The 23,745-nt window shown below is 37.8% G+C and overlaps 1 protein-coding gene across 1 annotated transcript; it reads left to right on the forward strand.

Moving 5' to 3' along the window:
• Positions 1–735: 735 nt before the first annotated feature.
• On the forward strand, positions 736–23,500 carry LOC136253962 (Bardet-Biedl syndrome 2 protein homolog). Its single transcript, XM_066046616.1, has 23 exons — positions 736–891; positions 947–1,162; positions 3,436–3,558; positions 3,708–3,770; positions 4,425–4,502; positions 4,761–4,865; positions 5,649–5,735; positions 7,113–7,190; positions 7,310–7,367; positions 9,031–9,128; positions 9,497–9,538; positions 10,564–10,686; positions 10,735–10,768; positions 15,471–15,534; positions 15,957–16,064; positions 16,331–16,372; positions 16,517–16,604; positions 18,483–18,614; positions 19,881–19,955; positions 20,662–20,724; positions 22,185–22,297; positions 22,705–22,853; positions 23,164–23,500. The coding sequence occupies exons 1-23, from the start codon at positions 775–777 to the stop codon at positions 23,265–23,267; spliced, it is 2,160 nt and encodes a 719-aa protein (XP_065902688.1). The 5' UTR covers positions 736–774; the 3' UTR covers positions 23,268–23,500.
• Positions 23,501–23,745: the final 245 nt, after the last annotated feature.

The following is a 23,745-nucleotide window of genomic DNA, read 5'->3' on the forward strand; positions in this document are numbered from 1 at the left end:
GGTGCTCACCACTGTCCAAACTTCAAGGCAATAGCTCTTTCCAATCTGAAGTTATCAATTGTCAAAGTTGGCAAATTGGATGTGTGTGAAAGACCCCTTTTCGCAAATCCGGTCACATATGTATTATACAGTATATATAATTTGTACATTTACTGATAAAATATTTAAAGTACATCTACTTCATCTTTTCTTAGGTTAAAGTCCCAAAGCTGGCCATAGGCCGGCTTTGGGGTATACAAATGCAAAAAGAAATGAAATCTAATCCAAAACAGCCAAGCTGTAAAAAAAGTGTGCGGCCCTCAGAAAGGCTATGGTGAAAAAAGATGTGAAATCCAAGGTGGCGGCCAAGAAATGGCTGTGATGGTAGGTTAATGGTAAAAATTTTAATAACGACAACTCAGGTGAATTTTGTGCCAAGACCAAGCGGCACCAAATTCACCTGAATTGTTGTTATTAAAATTTTTACCATTAACCTACCATCACAGCCATTTCTTGGCCGCCACCTTGGATTTCACATCTTTTTTCACCATAGCCTTTCTGAGGGCCGCACACTTTTTTTTACAGCTTGGCTGTTTTGGATTAGATATATATATATATGCATGCACAGTTATTACATCTAGTGGGTACAAGCCGTACGGTGTTGCATATAAATTATACTAGCTAGTTGACAGAATCGTTAATTAAATAAATCACTATAATGTACCAAGGCTTGAAAGACTTAGCGCACAAAGAATAATATTAAGCGCCACTGTTATATTATTAGTTGAAAGCGTAATGTTGGTTCCTGCGTTTACTTTAAAGCTAGGACAGAAGATTCACCCCAGATTAGTAACAGTTGGAGAATACGATGGTTTCCATCCTTGTTTAACAGCAGCTACGACCGGCGGAAAGGTTTGTTCCAATTAATACACACCCAAGAAGCGCGCTTGACCACCTTCTCTTTCAGGTGCTGATCCACAGCCCGTATGCTGGTGTTACGACAGGAGGGCGCTTAGTTGCTAGTACTGGGGATGTATCACTGCTTAATATTGGACAGCAGATTAGCGCGATTTGTGCTGCCAAGTTGTTACCAGGCTCCAACAGGGACGTGCTTGTGATTGGAACACAGACCAACCTGCTAGTCTATGATGTCTACCAGAACTCTGAACTGTTCTACAAAGATGTGAGTCAGATCATGTAATTTTAATAGACACTATCCAAAACCACGCCCACTTTTCGGACGCCATTTTGAATGGGGCCAATTTCAATAATCACTGACTGCACAGCATTGAAATTCAGCGATGAAGAAAGCTCGAACTAAGTGGTATTGTCAAACAATAGTCCATGGACACTTTCAATGCTGTAAATTCCTTGTTCTGGCTAAAGGCAGGTGATGAACAAGGCGTCCCTTGTTTACCTGTACAAGGAGCGCCTGGATGGTCAGCCGCTACTATGGTTACTATCACTAATAATTTACCATCACTAATAATTTACCGCAGTAATGGATACTAAAATACTATCTATTTGCTTCGCAGTGCTTCCTGTGTGGGCCAACAAGGCAATTTTTGGGCTGTCGATGTTTCGCGCCTTGTTCAACCCTGATAACCACCTGTCCCTAACCAATTTACAACCTTGAAGACTTCCACGGCCAATTGTTCAACAATACCCCCTAGTTCGAGCTTTATTCATCATTGGATTCCAATGTAGCACAATTGTAATAATTGATATTGGCAAAATGGCGGAAAGCTGTTGCTATGATGATTACGTAGTTTTGGATTGTGTCTATTAAGATAGAGGGTCCTTCTAATGGACACTTTTGTCAATGATCAAACTGGATTGGTCAGTGCAAGACACTGCTCATGGCACACAATCATTTACTTTAGTGTTACCACTAAGAACCCTTGGTTTTATCAAGACATAGTTTTGGCTTTTTACTAACCTGCATTCCATCTGCATAGTACACATACTTGAAATATGAATGCAAGTTTCTAACAAACTCAATGAGGTTTCTACTATGCCAGGAGGATTCTTAGTGAGATCAAAGCATACTATGTATGCCATGTTCTAATTGTAAATATTGTATTGAGAAGGGAGCAGGTGTGGGACGTAGCACATGGGTACTTGTGCTTAAGGACAACTCTTAAGGTATGTACTCAGTCCCATCAAGTTTGGTGCAACTTAGGTACTCGACTACTAGTAGTACCTCAGTGCTCCTTTTAATATATATTTGGTTTATGACTACAAACGAAGATGTGCTTTTGTTACTATTATTGGTAACTCCTGTTACTATTATTAGACTAGTCAATAAAAGAGTCATTCTATTGTGGATTAGGGACTGCTGTGTAATAATAGTAACATGTAGGCACCAGTTCTGGTGAAGTCTTTAGGTTACTATTAATAGACTGCAGTCTGAGTGGCTAGTGCATTCCTTTTGAAATTACTTGGCAATCAAATAGTCTTGCCAACCAGCTTATTTCTTATCATTTGGTCAGGAAGAAAGACAGGGTCTTTTTCGTGACCAAATGACAAAGGGAAATATAGAGGGTGGCTGGTGAGACTAACAATCAAAGTGTGACTTGTTAACAGTACTGTCTACAGTGGTTTCATTACATTATCAACTACATTTAAGCAGGTTTTTATAGAGAGGAATTAATTTTAGTGTTTGGGGTCATTCGCTAAAAATTAATTCGTGAAAATTTTGGCACCATGGTAATAACGCTATCGCGTGATTTAGCCTAAGGCCTCAGCTTCATCACTAAGCACTCTGGAAAGATATGTTTGCCCAGCTAAAGTCAGAGACAAAGGTGTGTACAGTTATAATTTATGGGTTATGCGAGCCGAAGCAAGTGCGGATAAGGAAAGGTACAAGTGATCCGAACTAACCAATGAATTGCAATTTAGCTGCTAGCAAGGGTCCAATTCTCTATTAAATTTTGCTCCCAGCCCATGCAGAGTATAGTTTAACGATGGATATGACCAGGGATGCGAAAGACAGCAAACAAAGCGATGCAACGGTTGTGTGTACAACACCATGCAGCATGAAACACTTTGTTTCCACTCTGCTGCTAAGTTGAAACTAAACTGGTTTGCACTTGTTACAAGTGTTACCACATCAGATTTTTGTGCATATATTAATTAAAAGCAAGGGTTAACTTTTAGTGTTGCCATTCAATCGCTAAATTTTCTGCCGCTATTTTTAAATTAAAGCAGGCCTTCATTTAGGAAATGACTCAAGAGGGAGCTAAATAAGGTTTTATGAGAAGGGGTGGGAGAGAACTGGTATATCTCAGACTTTCATTTAAACTTTTTGCTAAAATTAAAGGGGGGGAGAGAGTTTGTCAAGGAAGGCGAGCGTCTTCCCCCCCCCCCCCCATCCCAATGAAAGTAGTGTTGGTACACCTCTAGTTATATTACACAACATAATGTTACCATGTCAACTGTTGTGTGTTACCACAGTTACCAGATGGAGCAGGAGCACTCCTGGTTGACATAGACACCAGACCCAACCCTGTATTGTATGTTGGGGGGAACTGCTCCATACAGGGGTTTGATTACCATGGCAATGACATGTTCTGGACTGTGAGTTGTGTTGTACATGTCCTTGCTAGCATACATCTGTACATAAGTATGTGTGTATATATTATGTGCTGTTTTTTTTTTGTATACAGTGTGTTTGCATGCGTCTGTGTGTGTGTTATTTGTGAGGGTCCCTACCTATTATTCCACAGGTTACTGGTGATAATGTGTGCTCACTTGCTCTTTGTGACTTCAATGGTGATGGAGAGAATGAGGTACATACTGTGCAGTAGAGTTTTAGTAATAAAATTAATGTGTTTGGATGAGTACAAAACTTAAGCTGATACACTGAGGTGTATTTTAGTATCATACATGGCTGTTGTAGTAGGGTGATTGCTGTATTAGAGTGAGCCCACCCTATAGGCACTTTATCTTGTTTTCTGCAACAAAACCAATCATTAAGGGGAGCTAGATAATTAATCTGTTTTCTGTAGTGAATGGATCGTCACATGCTGCTATCTAATACCTTTTTCTTACAGTGGTGTAGACCTGTCCAGCTGAAACAACGTCGAACAGTGAAAATCAAACCCATAACTTTACTCGTTATCGAGTTACGCTTGCCTGAAGGCATCAGTCAGTCAGTAGAAAATTCCACCGAATATATAATTTTGTAGTGACCTATTTGTTGTAAGCATTTCAGGTCATACTGAATGCACTTTGGGCTTGGTTCTACCTAACCAATACTGCCAAGGTGCCATCAAAGTATTGTGAGGTGAATTTTAGGGTGATATTTTTGGCCCAAACCTTCATGATCCCTAATATACAGTGCTATCGTACTGTATACAATACAGTACAATCATACTATATGATAAGTCTATACCATATGTTACAGTGGGTGCATCATTAATATTTGCTACCGTATATTCCAGTTGATAGTTGGTTCAGAAGATTTTGACATCAGAGTGTTTAAGGGAGATGAGTTATTACATGAAATTAATGAAGCTGAAGTGAGTTTATACCATGTGTGGGTCTACATATGTACTATTTCAGTGTGTTTGCGCGTGTGTGTGTGTGGCGTGCGTGCGTGCGCGTGTGTGTGTATGTCCTGTACATTGTAATTCTGGGGATGACCTGTTTAGCACATCCAGAGGTACAAATCCAGTTACTAGAAATATATCAAACTCACTACCAATAATTGTAGGGTATACCATACATCACACATGACACTTATGTCATCTACGTACTTCTTACGTGTCTCTATCTAGGCTGTCATTTCCATCGTCCCACTTGCTGACCGTTGCTTTGGTTATGCTCTAGCCAATGGGATCATCGGAGTATATCGTGGACATGACAGATTGTGGAGAGTGAAGGTACTACATTACTACATATGATACATGCAAGCGTACATGTTGTGGCTGTGAATGACTATTACATCACTTTGAGAAATGTTTATAATGAATGGTTATCAGGGGAAGAGAAATGGGGGGGGGGGCTCACTTTTTCCAGTACCCAGTTGCTAAAGTAAAGCAACTATTGTAGTCATTAGCCAACTTACTTATCTTGATTTACTGGGATTTGTGCTAAAGGTTATGCGAAAATGGAATACTGCATGAATCAGTGCTGGGAGTGTACAAGATCGATATGCTCTAATAGAGCAGTCACCTAACTATTTTAAGTGGAATTGTATAAGTTGGTCCTGCTATATGCAGTTAAATTCAATATGTCTTCATTAACACATGTATCTACATGCAATCAAGAGCACAAGTCTATCTGAAATGCCTTCACCATTAACTGATGTATCCAATTGTACAGTATCTTAATGATAGTCATTGCTATAATATTAAAGGAGTATCCTATTCAAGTACACATGTAGCACTGAAAATGCTCTCGGATTTAATCTCAAAGCATTCAAATTTTCTTATGCCCCCAGACCCCTTTAGTTATGGCATACTTTGCATGCTAGTGTGCTTCATACACTAAGGTACAGTTAATGATTTTAAAACACTTTGTAACCTACAAAAACCCCACATGACTCAACCCCCCTGCTTTTGATTACTGTTCTCCGCCCCTGATGGTCATGTTATGTATTGTGTCAAAATCTGTTCATTGCTTGTATCTGGTAATTATTTTATGATGCTCCTCGCATACAATAGACCAAGAACCAGCCAGTAGTCATGACAACCTATGACCTGAACAATGATGGGATGGAGGAGATGATTGTGGGTTGGTCCACAGGAAGGGTGAGTTGTGGGATAGTTGGAGTGGTGGTGGCGTATTGTCCTGCTATATACTGTAGATTCCCTAAAATTTCGGCATCTCTAAATATTCGGCACTCCCCGTGCTTTGAACGCAATGTGCTCTAAGTTTCGGCAAGCGCAGGAAAGTTTTTAATTATAAGCGCGCTAATTTTTCAGCACTTGGAGTACTAGTTTAACGAAGGTCTCTTGAGTACTGAGGATTCCCAGTGACCTCACACAATATGTTACCTCGATTCTGTATGAAGCACCAAGTGTGAAATTGTTCAGGGAACGTACCCAACGATATCATCGTGTGACATCACGGCCGGCTATAGCAAAACGGTCTTCGTTTCTGTTCACAGAATAAAATCTCTCCTGGCCCCACCTGATACACCCTCAGATAACACTTTGTTAAGCCATGGAACACTTCATGCAGCATCTGGTAGCAAGATTTATCACGAGATAGTTTAATAATATTATTGATTGTGGTTTCTATTTTTTATTACTTGTTGAAATCTTTAATATTACGTCTGGGTGATTGTATTCAAAAGCAATGTAGTAATGACATTGACCACCCCTCCTGGATAATGTAGACAATCATAGTATATAACGCTGCGGCCAAGTGAGTGTTGTGGTATCGTCAGCTCCGCCTCGAGGCGTACCTGTTGGTCCCTGTAGAAAGAAATCTAGAAAGTAAGCAGTAAACGGATCGCAAATAACATAGCCGTGAAGCATGCAGACTGTATTAGAGATAGATCCCTAAAAATTCGACAATAGCACCAGGTTGGTACATTTTTTTCCTAATTGTTCGGCCTGACCTGAACAGAATTTATTTATTTCTGCTGAATTTTTAGGGAATCTACGGGTACTACATCCCTATCACAAAGTTACAGTACCACTCTGCACAAAGTAACCACTCTACAATACAAGCAACCTTACCTATTTAGATCTTTAATAAATTCCGTAATTATTCCATTAATGATTTAACAGCACTGATCCGCGTAACTGAAATTCTTTGTCCATTCATCGTAAGCTTGGGTGATTGATAACTCTGTGAAGGCTATTGGCCAGATGTGTTGCATATCTGTAACATGGGGCAATTGGGCTTTTACCTGATACATATGTATGCCCTCATGCCTGTGTTACAACTATTACATATGCATACAATACATACATGTGTAAGCTGCATAGGACCCTTATTACCTGGTCTCAGGCAATGGTAAAAGTGTTCAGACAAGTGATGTCCATATATTTAAATATGGTATTCGAAATACTCTAACAGAACAGTCATATCCAAGTTTGGATAAATGACTGTTGAGGGTCTACCGTACTTCTACAGAAATATTGTAAGTACATTAACAGTGATTATGTTTTGTGTAGTTTGATGCTCGTAATACCACTACTGGGGAGGTGATATTTAAGGACTCCATTGGATCCATCATTGCTGGAATGGTGAAGGTGTGTATATATGTAGTATGTGTATAGTGTGTGTATGTGAAGTGTTGTGTACTGTTTGATGGTGTAAGTCTCTCTGTCTGTGTGAGTGTGTATCTACACATTGTTTCTCTCCCACATAGTCTGACTACAGACAAGACAGACAAATTGAACTAATATGTTGTTCAGCTGAAGGAGAAGGTGGGCGTTATATAGAGTATGGTATATTTGATGTCTCATGTATAAAAGAGTTGTGACTACTGTTGCTATGTAGAATTTCCCCTACATGTGTGTACACATGAACGTGTGTTAGTAAACCATGTGCTCCAGCCTTGGCATGTTTGGCTGTGACGGAGGTCCTCCACCTGAACATATGTATACTTTTTATTAATTTACAGGAAATTTAAATAATAGTTAGACATCGAAACACAGGGTTTTACATAATTTAGAAACCTGAAAGGCCATGTGTTGTGGTACACAAGCAAAGCGAGGGTGCTACTACTACTACATGACCTGAGAGTTTCTAAATTCTGTTGAACCCTGTGTTTCAATGTCTAACTAAATTTAGACCACAGCTTGTTCATGTACAGTACCTTTGCTGCTGCTTCTTGTACCTTCCCAGCTGCTTGTAACACAAGAAATGTAGCAGTTCGTGAGTAGAACAAGCCCCTGTAAATTGTAACAGCACTTACTATCCAGTTCTACCCAAGTGTTGCCAATGTTACAGTTTTTGTATTGTCCCAGAGACAGGGACCTACTGAGACATAAACAAGGGATCTACAGGATTTGGATACCTGCAAGTAGCCAATGAAATTCAAGTATTTCAACTTGCTGTGGTCTAACCCTGCATAGGCCAGAAAACTCACCCAAATATTAGTGATGCACCTATACCAATACTAGTATTGGTATCAGCCCTATTTTGGTGGTATCGGACTTGTATCGGTAAAACTATAAATGTCTGATACCAACCGATACTCTTAATTACATCATTTAATTACTTTTCAAGATGGCGGCATACATAACGCATCAAACGGAGTTGAGCAAAAGCTGATATAAGCTATGAATTCCTAAAGGAAGCCAGCTACTAGCATTATTAGTGCAGTGGAAACTGAAGTAAGCCACGAAATAAGATTCATAGGAGCCATAAGCTATTATATTGGTGCGTAATTGGTAGCCACAAAACCAGTAAATTGCAGTTGATGAGATTAGCAAATGAGTTTAGCAAGCTGGTTTATTAACTATTATTCAAATCACTAGCTGTTTCTTGTGAGAAATGGCTGCGGGGCAAAGTATTGGTATCAGATCGGTATCGGCCATTTCCGGCCTCAAATGTATCGGTATCGGATCGGTAGTGAAAAAGTGGTATCGGTGCATCACTACCAAATATGCATGCCTTGCTCAAAGCGCTGCAACTTTCAAAGCATCCATCCTATGGTTATGCAATTTATGTCATTCTACTTGTGATGCAACAATGGTTAAATTGATACCTAGGGTTTTACCTTCACGCTAAATGGTGAGGCCAAAGCTAGCCATGTAAGTAACTTTTCGGTTACATTCTTTATAAAATTATCCGTAACTTAATGGTGGTCACCTTGCAACAAGTTCTGTTCGTTTGGCCATAAAATTTTCTATCAGCCACATATGACTCATGAGAGTAAACCCACAATCGAAATTAAAGACGTGGCACAAATGTTGAAACACGGAGACATGTTGTTTGTCACTTCATAACAAGTATGCTGCTGTAGTTACATTGTTCATTTAACCTTCTCCATGTCCCTTATTATTGAGGAATCCAGATTTCAGGGGGCCTTTGTTATGCGGTTACATGTCTGTACTGTGTGATTACACTGTACAACACATCTAGTTAGAGGATACCTACCTGCTGCTGAAGATATTAAGGACAACTTGATGGGTGTGGACCTTGTGGCTGAACAACTACAACAACTGAACCAACTCAAACAGGTAAAGTAGTGTATGGATACACCTTGTGTGGGGTTGTGTGTGTATACATGTACTGTAGAATAGAGTCTGTCAGGGTATAGGTATAAATCTTCTATATGTGGGGACATATGTCTTGGCAAGAACACTAGCTGGTCATATACATAATATTCCTGTAGATTTAAGGAAGGACAACACTGCAAACTAACTGACAGTTCTATTAGAGTAGTTTCCTAACTGCTTTATTAGAGTATTTTGATTTTTTTTCTCAGTTGCACTTATGTAGTCCCACAGGATGATAAAATAATATTTTATCGTATTTTTAATGTAACAGTACTTATCCTGCCACATAAAGTGTTAACAGATCATTGTATTTGTTTGTATTTGTTTAGAGTTTACTTCAAGAGCTCAAGAATTTTGAAACTAATCAAAAGGTATGGTATATATTACTTATGCAGTACACACCATATACTGTGTACACTAGTTCATGTGTAGCAGCTTTGTAAGGTGGATTGTTACTTGCAATGAGATTGTCAAGTTTAACTATGTTGCCTTGCTAGATGAATCCTAGTCCTGTGTCATTCACTAAAACAGTATGAAAGGAGAGTACCAGTGTGGCACTCGTGAGCTAGCATCAGATAGATTCCAAGTAGCATACACAAATCCTAGCATCACAGGCAGCTACTTTTACCTTATTTAGTCTCTCTGGTACACTGGTTTTTCTATACAATAATTACCATCAAAATTTGGGAACAGTGTACTTGTCAAATGGCACTTTTATCATTTGCTTCATTTATGCCATTCACTGTAAGAGCACTATTTTCTGTTGTTTCCATCGTTAGCTGGGCTTGAATGGCTGTTAGTGGCAAGAACGGTGGTGGACTATCATTAGCACTAGAATCATCACCAGTGGCTTTCTCAACTACAACACTAATAGCATTTATACAACTTCCGTAGTTTGAAGACAGGTTGTTGAAATACAGCGAGACAAAAGTTTTCTTGAGAGAGAAAGGCTACTATACCTAACGTTAATCTAAGGAAACTTGGGGTGCATATATGGTAGCACAAGAATAAGTTTCAGCTTTGAAAAAAGTAGTTTTGTACTGGAGTCAATGTTGTGGTCATTCCAAATAAGTGAAGAAGTAATTAAAACTAATGACATGTTTTGGTTTGATTAAGGAAAAGATGTACATACTGAATAATGCTGTAAATTTATGATTCACAATTTGATTTGTACTTAGTGAAGTACAAAGTTGAGTGGTCTATATGCCTGTCGTTTGCATACTGATGATATAATATACATGTTTTTATGCATCACTGTTCTGGCTATACAGAGCTGGGGTTACACATATGGCTATTTTTCTCAATAAAAACTATCCAAATCCGTTACCATTTTTAGATTTGCCTACTACATACATTTACACTAGTATTTGAACATGTGTGTGTTCCACATTGACAGATAGCAAGTTACAAGGATCCCACACAAGTTGACTTGTCAGCTGCCATGAGCGTCATCCCAGCTGAAACACTGCTGAAGTCAGAATTCACTGTTGTCATGGGCAACACAGAGACCAAAGCACCGGTAATAATACAATACATTTGATTGTGGTATTAGTGTAGTATCCCATAGCCTCATGTACTATTGACCATAGAGACTAACAGCAGTGAGTTAATATTGTATTGTATTATGGGTGTAAGTTGTGTGTGTTGTGCAGTTTGTTTAAACGATTTAAGTTATGATGTAATATTTGTACTGAATTCTTGCTTAACAGTCTCCTTTGTAGTAGGGTTCCACAGATACAGTAAAGTACCTACTGATCCGTAACCGTACCTACTGATCCGATACCTAGTAGTAAATTTTCACCGATACAGATACCAATACTGATAATTACCATACAATTTACACACCTGTCAAGTTAGCTATGTGTGACTGCTCTATTAGATTTTATTGTGCAGTGACTATTCTATTAGAGTATTTTGATCCTTTTCATGCAAACATAGTAAGTAGCAGTTGCTCAATGTTTAACAAAACAATTCTTGCACCATTAATGAATACTCAACACTATCTCCAGCCTGTTATACCCCACGTTTTGATAGCATAGCATTTATGATGATAGTTATGATGATGACAATTGGTGCGAGTGGCTATTGGAATGCCTAAATAGATGATACCAATCGATACCAAAATGCCCAATATCGGCTCCGATTCAATACCGATCCGATTATCAGTGGAACACTACTTTGTAGTACTTTATACACAGGTAAATACGTGCAGGCAATCTGTTCTTACAGTTGAAGTCAGCAGATTGATTGCTGTTATGCTTCACCCTCATACCTATAAGGTGGCGGTCAAGCAAATAATAGGCTCCCTGGTTATTAGAAACCTTATTACTTATGAAGCCACTGTTGTGTAATGATAACCTACAAATATGCATGGTTAGATTAGCAATGTGGGTATGCCTTGTTCTAGCACAGTTACGACCATGGTAATAATCCTTATTGAGTTGTTTCACGTGTAGAGAATACATTGTAACAACCCTTCAGTACAATCTCTTGTAGAATAGAAACCCTCACAGATCACATGTTGAACAGTCCACTGTGAAATTCACATTGATTATGTAATGAGATGTAACTCGTTAAATTGAGCGTCTGTTCTACCACTACACCTGATAAGCAGGTTTTTTTCCACAACGGCTCATCGTAACAGGCCAAAATTTTGAGTATTAGTTGTGGACAGGTTAAGGAATGTTCCCGCGTATAACCATCGTGCTACAGTTAGTTGTTTTAGCAGCTGCTTTTTCCAAGCTTAGTGTGAGTTTTGTGTATTTTGTAGTGCCAGTGTTGATGATAATACGAACACTGTTAAGAATCACTGGTTACCAAAAGAGGGGGCAATTATCGCTCCACTTTTGTTTTTAAAATTGACATTCTTATAACATAGTGCTTGAGATGAAATGGTCTTCTTTACACAGCAGGAACATAGGTCACTGGTAGAACTCCCTGAACTCTGTGAAGAGGGAAAGATACAGCATTTCGAAAAAGTTTATAACAATACGGGGCTGGCATCTGCTTGACTGCCACCTTAAGCTGTATATTGAACTTAACACAACTGATGAAATGGGCCATTACATACTACAGTACATAATGCCAAGACATTGTGAAAGTAATTTAATGTTGTTTTCTAGTTAATCATACAATTTGCTAGTACTGTATGGTAGGGACCCGCACCCCCACCTCCAAATTCCACCCATTGTAGAAACATTTTATGCAATGAAGTGTGAGGCCCACTCGAGGTATTCTAATAAAGCAGTCACTAGCTTTGTTCAATAAAACAGTCGCGTGTGTATATCATAGCTAGAGGTAAAAAAAAACTGAAACTAGTGCATTTAAAAATTATCAAATGAAAGTAAGGAACTAAGCAATGAAATATGAATGATGGTATTACAACATAGCCTGTATGGAAAATCCATACATTGGCATTGAACAAAATAATTATATTACGTATGGGGTATTCTCACAGAACTCTCTTGTAAACCATCATTTGTATATCTTGTTTCACATCTCTGCTTTCAAATACACTTGTGTTTTCAAGAAAAATTATTGTAGTTGATGTATTGTATGTACATGATGTGTTAGTTATGTATGTAGATGTTAATAACACAGAGTTAAGTGTGTACTGTATAATGTAGTTCAGTTCAAATAATTTAGTTAATGTCACAATCCAGTGGTCTGATTTTCATTTCAAGAAATGTAGGATAGTGGTATGCACCATTAATAAACATCCTAACTTGACCACGGCCTTCATTGAGATAAACCACACCACAACCATTGTACCACCATCCTCCAGTACCATAAGCAGATGCGCAATTATTACTAGACCAAGTATCATTATCTCGATCACGAGACGTAAATCTTGTTCCATTCATTGACCATGCATAATGACTGCCATCACTGATAAAAGGATCGGTCAGTCCAACACTATCAAATCCTGATATGGTTAGTTAATATTGGTCCTCAGCTGTTCCCACTGCAAACTGTTTATAGTGAAGATAAGATTTTGTTCCATTCTTCAATTGATAGTCTATTCAAAGTTCCCAATTTCCATGGCTGGTCAGGCAATTCATATATCTTAGACCAAGCCAGAATTCTCCAGTAAGATCACCAAATCCATCTTCATATTCTACCCAGTCTCTTGCCGCAAACTCAACACTTCCATCTTGTCTCCTCTGAATAACAGTCCATCCTCCTCCTCCTGAGGTAGCATCACAATATACTCTAGTATTGGAACATTTCACTCCACAGAAGTTACCAATAATGTTGACTCCTGAACTCTTTACATTGTAGTTGTTGTTATTGTAGCCAAGACAACAACAGTTGTCAATAGGTCCACCGTTAGTTTGACACTCTCCATCAACCAACACTATTCCTAGACTAACTAGAACTACTAATGATATAAGATTTGCCATTGTATGCAACAATCAGTTATACAGTTTATAACACAACCTTCAGTCTTTTATAGTATCGCTGTGACTAAGTATGGACAAAACTATATATAGTTTCCTAATTTTAGTAGCAAATGTATACTCCTATTACTATTATTAGAATTGATAGTGTCTAACTCACTAATCTGGTGTGTATGCAGAATTTTTTAAATGAAAAATTTCTTAAAACGTGGTGTTTGTGTTTTATTCACATGTGTTTTGCTGCTTCTACAACTTGCCACAATCCAACATGATAGACATACCCAGAAATATTCGTGACTATATTTTCATGAAGGAAGTAGCTTTATTGCCTTCGCATAAAAAGATAGAGTAGCAGTCCATTCTATGTATACATTTACTAGTGTTAAATTACTGTTCCAGATTAGTGTAAGAGTGTTGACCACAAATTGTTGATGTCTTGTATTACTATCATATACTATACTTTATTAAGCTGTGAACTTTTCTATAGTACAATATAGTGGGCAATCAAGTATAGTTCATACCTCAACTGTTACTTTATTATGGAGAAAAAAGTGATTTTCATTTGACATCGCCCGTGAAAATAAATTTAAATATGTGTCGTGGGTGTATTAAATATCAGTAAATGTTGAAATACCTGCAGCAGGGTAAAGCAACTGCTCTTCTGTTTTTGGAGTTGGAAATTTTTCTAGAATCATCGCTTATGATTGATTGATTATTTCTTTTTCACAATTGTTCTATATCATGATTAGCACACTACAGCATAGTGCAGCTCTACATGACACAGTTATTATCTGCAAGGAATTATCTGCCAAATTATACCATAGTTTAATGACTGAAATTTTCCCACCACAATCTTTTGTATCATATAATTACTGTATTCACTTTGTAAATGCCACAGCATTAATTACTGTAGTTCCAAAACTCACTATGGTGATTATTCAAAATCGGCCACGACTCGATACACAAAAATGATGCTTGAGTCCTTATTTTTGAAATCGATTGCGGCATCACTCAAGTGCAACTACTATGAAGGTACAGTGTTTAACCAAGGAAATACCATATTCCTGTTATCTTTATTGCTATACCCCAGGCCAATCAGCCACATCACTTGCTTAGCAATTAATAAAGAAGAATGATACAAACACTACTATCTATTTTTCAAGATCTGATGGATAACATTCCATAGATCTTGGCAAAAATTATATATGTTATTGTAGATGGAGGATGAAATGTCTCCCGAGTACATTAATCTTGCTTTTATAAGAGAGCTCAGAACATTCGATTGTGGGTTTCAGTTTATAACTGCTAATACTACCATCGTGTACATAGGTGAATCCTTGTGTCACACTTGTCATGCTTGTTTGTGTCTTTTTTTAGTTGGCTAGAAATTAGACAAGAATTTTTGGTGAATTGAAGCACTAAATTCACAAGCTTTGTATCGTACATCCGTTAAACTAATCAGTATCATCATTGATACATGATCACATGCAATCTTCTGCCATCATCAGAATCAATAGAAAATGTATTGGACTTGTACAAGCTATTATCCTTGTGTGGGCAAGATTTGCACTTCCCCCAAAACAGTACACACATCCTCAATTTTTTTTTAATATTTTCAATATTTTATTCAAAGACGTGTATAGTTGGTCTATCGGGTACATATCACAACTGAAGCATTGACACTATATGTACAATATGTCATTAGTACGTAGCTATTCTGTAATGAATAGTAATATTATTTGTTGCTGTATTTGTATTTGTTGGTGTCATGTCAATAGTTATCTCACTAAACTAGTGGATAATTAGAGTTCTTAGCTCATTGTCATAATACTTGATACCTTGAAAACAGTTAAGGTTTTATTGAGGGCACATAGTTGATGTTCTTACACTGGGTGTTATACAGGTACGGTCATCAGGTCGGTGGTGATATTTGCTGAAGGATTGTTTGAAGGAGAGAGTTATGCTGTGTAAGTTAATTATGCCACCACCCAGCTCCAAACTTTTCAACTGTTTGCTACATATCTTCTTTGTAAATTACAGCCATGACCTTTAGTGGTGTATATACATGTATACATATACAGTTCTCCCTCGATTTTGTGAACCCCCTTAGGACCAAGACATCAGATAAGCAAAAATTTAGACGTTCATTTATATACAGAGCTGTTCAAATACTCTACATCTTAGACAAAATACTCTAATAGAGCAGTCGTTTCTACTGTTCAAGTGTTCAGTGGTCCCCATGGGTTCCGAATAACTGATAGTCCACTTTGGCTATTTGTTAACAAACATTTTGTAACATTCATTTATGTATTTTATGTAGACTCTAATAGAGCAATCATTTGTTGCTGAGGCTCCACTGTGTTTGTGTGTGTTATTCTTTCATTATTAGTCATCCTCCGCTTGACAAGGTAGCTAATTTCATCAAGGTACCTCTGTATCCTGCCAAGGATGTGCCGTATGACTTACAAATAAAAGCATTAGTTGGACAAAAGAACAGGTATGTATCGTTTATAAGAACATGGCAAATATGGATGTGTGTTTGAATATGTTGTAAATTCTTCAGTTAAATGTATTCTAATCCTTTACAATATAACATACAGCATACAGCACTCACCTTTATTGATACATTAGTTTAATTATGCAACCAGAATATTGTTGAAGATTCAAATTGTCCATTACCTAGGTACCACGTACACTCGAAAACTTTACACAGAAACTTTTCTATTATATGCATCATTTATGGTAATATGTCTTATCTTACAGTGCTCAGTTTCATGTGTTTGAAATAACCAGATCACTACCAAGGTATTTACGTATGTAATGTATTTGACCACTTGGCCGCTGTATTGTTACAATGAACTTGTGTTGGATATACTTGTGTAGCTGGTGTGTAGTATTGTCATTATTCACTGCTGTACCTTTATTTTGTATCTTCATATTTCTCAACAGGTTTTCACTCTATGTTCCCTGCAAGCCAGACACAGCACCAGTACCTCAGTCTTATGTCAACTTTCTGATCAGTGAACGAGCAGAAAGGGTAAAACTTCAAAAGCATACATTTCTCCCTGAGTGTATTTTTCCCTTCCTGGCTATTACAAATTAATACTGTACATGCTCTACATGTATATGGTTGATCACAGAATTGTTGCAGTCAATGTTGAAACCAGGTCACTACTGCTGACCCGGATGACCCACTGACCCGGATAGCAATCCGGGTTTGACCCGGATGTGACCCGGATTAATTAAAGCCGAGACGTGTTTCGGCTAGTCTCGAGCGAGCGAACAAGTCTACATTTTGAGTGTTCGATTCGTGTTGAGTAAATATTGCAACTTCAGCTAGCTGTAGGTTGAAGACCAAAAAAAAAAAAGCGTCTTCACCTACTGACAATAGTTACCCCTCACCATAGATACCCTCAGTTTCGTGCTACATACTACACTTACTAGCAAATGGGCGTGGATGAACGTATGTTGGTAATGCGATAAGTGGGCGTGGCTCACGAAAGAGCTACGCGATAGCGTTTATAAATTTCCACGTCGTCAAACGAACAATTTCGTTTCTCACGTGATCCAATCCGGGCAGACCCGGATAAATTGTAAACCGAATCAGACCCGGATGACCCGGAGAAAATGTGACCCGGATGACCCGACCCGGTTTCAACACTGGTTGCAGTAGTCTAAAGGTCATTTAGTTGCTTTCAGAATAGTTTAGTTTGTTAGCCTTTATTTACACATGTATGTAGGTCAAAGCATTCCTATAATACACAGTCATTGTGGCTTACAAATACAGTAACAAGCTTAATTGTAAATGAGCATGCCAATGTATTACCAGGAACTTGTGAGCACTGGAGCTCCTAGTATTACATATATTTACAAATGGGACCATGATCAAGCTGTTTTCAGCTTGTCAGTGTGACCTTTTTGAGGGTCCCATTGTATAGTGAATTTTTTATCATCATGATTGAGTAGTTCATAATGCAAACATGAGGTGGACATGTGCCTGTTCTATGCATGTAAGGCAAGTTTAACAACTAAAAGTCTCGCGTTGCCAGACTCCTTGTGTGTGGTTAGGGAAAAAAGAATCTGGTGAGCACTGTTGTTCTGGTAGCTAACAGATTTTTGGAATTCTGTTGTGCAGCTTCTGATTGAAAAGAAAGACTTCATAGAATCTGTAGCAGCTGGCTATGAGGCTATCACTAGCTATGTGATGAAGCCATGCTGTGATGTGCTAATGGAGAGTGACAACTGACTATTAAATGCATATACCTTTTCATGCCATCAGTAAACGACATCTTGTTTATTGTCTTTGCTTTTGTTTTCCACATTCACATTGTTGTCAGTGGTTGTCCCGAGTCATCAACACACGACCTTTACTGATCCTCAAGGCCTCTTACCTAAGCCTAAGGAAGTAAAGGAGTTTTGTTAGTATGGAACTGATGTCATCCATACCAATCAACACTCCTCTCTTTTCAGTCAGAAGCTGCACAACAGAATTCCCAGAATGTGTCAAACTGCCAGAACATCAGTGCTACGTTATGATTACCAGACCCTTTTCCCCCACTCACGCACAAAAGGAAAATAGCAGTCTGGCTATGCAAGACTAAACTAGAGCATGGGGTAGTTGAAATGATTAGTGTACATTATCTGATTACTACTACTTCATCATACGTAACATGCTAGCCTTGTTGCTTTAGTGATCTTCACAGATCTATTGCTGATATTTAAGAATCATCTATAATGGAGGCAAAAGTTTTGGACATAAATCACCTAACTTCCTTCAGACTTGTAATCTCTTAACAGTTGTGTCAACTGCCCTGTACTAGCTACTTCTAATCTAAACAAATAGTTCCATAAGAGATGTTCCAGTACATGTGCATTGTTGTTGTTATTGATATATGTCTAACTTATTTCTACATAGTTGTACAAATGGCTGGCTTCCAGCTTCCTCTATCAGACAGCAGAACAACAGGCCACATCAAAGTTTGAAGCTTCCTTCATGTCCCTTCGTACTAACTCACCACTCATCATCACATTAGAGAGTAGTGGAGAAGTAAGTCTGTTTGTCTGTGTGTAATGTATGTGGTATACGTAGGTGTGTTGTGTAGTACAGTGTGTGTGTGTGTGTACTGTGTTTGTATGTGTCTTGTGTATACGGTAGCATTCCTTTACTCAAACTTTTTTGGGTGACTATCTATGGACATTTTTAGTGTAACATCACTGTTCATGCATATTGGATGCAGCATGTTTTCTGCGACACAAGATTATTGTATACTTGATGATCCTAATTCTGCATTTGATAGGATAGACTGTCATGTCAGCTTTAGCTAGTATGTTTATTAGTAATTTCTGTAGAATAGAAAGTCACTTTTTCATACTACACTCGTATGTATACATACACACTCAATCTTTTCTTTAGTAACCATAGCAACTTCTGTATGCAAAATGCTTGTCTTATCAGTCACATGTATTGTGTCACGTGATATTAACTCACGAGTCAGGAGTGACATGTAAGTAAATTAGTTCCTAGCATACTCTGTCAAGCTGATGTTTGCTTAGGAGGTCATGTAGATACACAACATGCAGACCACATGTTCAATGTACTGTGCAGGATCTGCATTGAAACAATCATAAGGCTTTGTTCAGTACAGCAACTCAAATCATTGCCTATGGCGTTATGACTAATAGAATAGCAACAATAGCTGCCATAATAAGCAGCTGGTCAACAAGTGGAGTTTAATAAGAAACAAACCCAATGGCAGATCCAGGATGGAACGTTCGGGGCAAATACCCCCCCTCCCCCCCTCTCACCTTGTAGAGGAACCATATTTCTGATTAAAATACTAAACTTTGTCAGGCCAAGATCAACTTATAAAACTCACGAAACTATGCACTTTTTACTAGCATTTATTGCAAAGTTACTTGAAATCAAAGCAAAACAAAACTATGAACTTGTCGCCCAGCACCTTCGTGGGTACTAAGCGACTCTAAAAATAATTATCGTGTTGCTGTTGTTTAAGACATTCAGAACCTTTTAAGCAGCTTTTAAGACTTCATGACCATCTGCAAAGGCCAAAATGGTAAAAATCAACAGTGAGATACTACTAAGAGGTGTATTATTTGCTGCTTCAAAAATATAGCAACTAACAAGATAATCTGGCTCTCCTCAACCACCTACAACTTGGCCTGTTTGTGCCCCTCCCCTTGCCAGGTCCTGGATACGCCCCTGAAACATACATGGATGCTTGCATGCATATGCAGCTATGTATGTAGTGTGTCTTTGTCTTTGACACCACTTTACGCATACCTGTCTCCACAGATGAGCATTCAAACAGACGACATGGACCTTGCTGGAGATCTTGTCCAATCATTAGCTATTTACCTGGATATTATGGTATGTACAAAGCTGTTTATAATATGTGAACAGTGAGTTTGAGACCAGATGAAGGTTTCCTCAAATAATATGTACCTGCACAATACCACACATGCCCCTGTTGTGGAGGTTTTATAATAGGTATTTCCATTATAGAGCACTCATTATACTATGGGTACATATAGCAAGTTTCACTAGTTGTTTGTGTTCATCTTTCTGTCTGCTATTAATGTACACATGCACTATGTGTTCATGTACAACCTTAACCTTCATAACATTTGAGTAGCGATATAAAGTGGCTATTAGTAGAGTATTACATGATAATGTATTCATGCATAAGTGCCAGAGCATTCGCACAATTTCCCTTCATTTAGATGTGATTATTCTGCACCAATTAAAGCATGTTGTGTACATGTGCTGACCCTGTGGTGTTGATAACCTTGTGATCATGTTGTGTGTGTATATAACACAAGTTGTGGTCTCCCTCACATGTGATATGATATGTCACATGACCAGTCACAGTGCACTATTGACTTTTAACACTACCAAGATTTTTGTTGCTTCTGTAGGCTCTAGGTCATACCTACTTAACTCAATTCTGTTAGTTATTTTTGACCTTATTTGTTTGTAACTATGTAAGCTATTTTTAGCTGCAACATGTGTACTTAATTATTTATGTGATATGTGTGTACATATGAGTAGTGAAAACAAATATTATTATTAACAGGATTTGCAGTCTACAATTGACTTCCCAAAACAACTCGAGGAATTTAAAACTATCTTATTAAAGGTATGTGTGTGTGTGTGTGTGTGTGTGTGCGTGCGTGCATGTGTGTGTGTGTGTGCGTGCGTGCATGTGTGTGTGCTAATGTTGTTTTAGTAAGGACTTTTAGTTTTAGTTATAGTAATTTTTCTTAATTCCTTTTAGTTATTGATTTAGTTATGGTTATATTGTCTGTGTTATTTTAGTTTTAGTTATAGTTTTAGTTTAAAATGTGAAAATCTTTTTGTAAATACATATTTGTCTTACATCTTACTAACAGTACTTTAACTTTTAGTTGTAGTTAACTAAACATCAAGTCACAAACTATAGCATATATGTGACCATCTTAACGTCTAGTTCGCGCTCTGAATTTTTTTAAAATTTCTCAGCATTATCTGCATTGTCCAAGGAATGGTTCGCCAAAGTTTCAGCCTTTTGTGGTGAGTAGTTTTGGAATCACAGTGCTAGAAAGTAGGAAGAACAAGGAAATCGATTTGTACAGTGACTATACTAAAAATAAACTACAGGCGCTTACATTCGCAGCCATAACTTCCATTTGAATTAGTCTACAAAGTTGGGATTTGGCTTGCAATGTTCACCATGGATTGGCAGATCAGCCAAGGTATAGTTTTAGCCATGCAGTCACTTGTGTATAGGTGTATGAAGGTGGTTTTATTGAAGAAACGGCGACGATTTTGTTTACGTCTACCACATTGTAAGCAAATGCATGTGACACGCAAACCATTGGGGCTACAGAAATGAAACAAAGATTTTCGAACTCCCCATGAGTAGGCAAATAAGGTGGTATATAGTTTTAATCGATTTGAGTCTTCCTTCTTTGAGTATTGGCCCGATAAAAACTTGCATATTTTTTCTTGTATCATGCATAATTTCATGTAAATTTCGATTTTCTCAATGCACATGCTTGTGCGAACTAGACGGGTTTTTGCTGAGACAGTCACATATTGATGTTTGGATGCTACATATAGCACTATACAGTTTCATTCGGTGCTTTGTTCCACCTATAGAACATATGTGAGCTTATACATACAGTGGTCTGAGCAACATGGTATTGTTTTAGTAAAGAATTTTAGTTTTAGTTATAGTAATCCTTCTTAGTTATAGATTTAGTTATGGTTATAATGTCTTTGTTGATTTAGTTTTAACTACAGTTTTAGTTGTGCATAAGAAAATCGGTTTTAGTTATAGTTTCTTAATTCTTTTTAGATTTAGTAAATTGTTCTGTTGTTTTTTAGTTATAGTTTTAGTATAGTTAACTAGTATATATTTGCCATACTAAAAGTACTTTTAGTTTTAGTTATGGCAACATTAGTATATACATCTGTGTGTACTTGCGTGACAGTGAGAAATGCAGTGTGTATGTGCATGCATCTGTGTGTCATGTGTGTGTTGTGTGTCTGTGTGTCTGTGTGTGTGTGATTATATAAACTCAGTTCCATTACTCATCACTGGTACATTGTTCTCAGGTTGATGAATTACACTCAGCCAGACAAAGGCTATCAGCAGAAATGGCAGACAACTCTAACGGCATCAAGAACATGATAGTAAGGGCTGAGGATGCCAGGCTGATGAAGAGCATGTGAGGGACTTGTGCAGACTGGCCTGTCATGTTCTCACTTGTATTTCTTGTCCTTTTTAGTACCAGTATCCCACAATAGCCTATTTCACTACATATCTTCCTGAATGCAGATAAAGCAGCTGTGTAGCAGTTTTTGTATTGATATTGCAAGGGATTATTTCTATAGTGACCTTAAGTTTACTTATTCTAGAAGGTTCCAGAATGCTAAAATTAATGTTAATCAGTGCTTAACCACACTATTTCCACCCTATTTGTCTAAACTGTGGTTAGCCACAAAATTGTTTAAGACGGGTGTGTCTGATTTCACAATATCAAAGAGAATTGCATATTTTTGGTTTCATACACACACATGCACTCACACTCTACACACTACACACACACAATTCATATACATATTTTGCATTCAGGTCATCGATGAAGAAAGCTTACCAGCAGTTGTATGACCTCAATCGTGACATCATCATGGGCTACAAGATCAGATGTGCCAATCACAGTGAACTTCTGGAATGCCTCAGGCTAGCCAACCAAGCTATACAGAAAGCTGGACGGCTAAGAGGTAGGTTCTACAAACAGATTCCAGCACACTAGCATATCTACACATTGGTGGGGGAAAAATTTTTTTTTTAAGGGAGATTTTTTTTCAGTACACTTACTAGCCTTTTCATATTTATTACATACTGAGTATAGTTGTGTTACCTACCAGTAAGCAACAAAATGTTATAACTACACTTTTCTGGCGTGCACAAAAATTGTTTTCCTTGGTTGGAGCATATTCTTCAACAAAATTATTATCTATATTATTATGTCAATGCATATTCTACTTACACTATGGCTAGCTATTAGCTCTAATATTTTTATCCTTACAGTCGGCAAATATAAGGCAGCTGTGGTAGCTGCTTGCAGATCAGCCATTAAAGACCACGACAGTACCACTCTACTGAAAGTGATTCGAGGTGGAGCAACAACATGACACAGGAAAACAGCTCACCTTCACTACAAAACTATGTCATATACAACAGCGGTCTATTGTAGCTACATTGTTTGTAGATGTGTGTAATATGGTAACCCTGTCACTTCACTTGTCTCAATGTAAACACAGGTTATTTTTACATTGCTAATTTAGCATTATCAGGTACTGTACAGTAGTACTGAATAGTAGTGATGGCAAAATTTGTTTCTATAAAACATATTAACAGCTGAAAACCAGCATTAACTTCCTGACTTTGAAGTATTGTGTTCTACTGACTAACTAACTGAAATGTCTTTTCACTGCAGAAGTGTAACATAACAACGGTAATGATATACTTTTGCCTTTTTGTGTAAAGCAATAGCTGTTGTACGTACAAAGCTCTCTGTAAAATGCAGAACCTAATGAAGTCAAATGCTTTACATGCTATAGCAGGATCTCACAAGCACCACAAGGCACATAATTAGACACGTTTAGTCAC

This window comes from Dysidea avara, chromosome 4 (assembly GCF_963678975.1).
Source record: "Dysidea avara chromosome 4, odDysAvar1.4, whole genome shotgun sequence".
In the NCBI taxonomy this organism is placed as follows: domain Eukaryota; kingdom Metazoa; phylum Porifera; class Demospongiae; order Dictyoceratida; family Dysideidae; genus Dysidea; species Dysidea avara.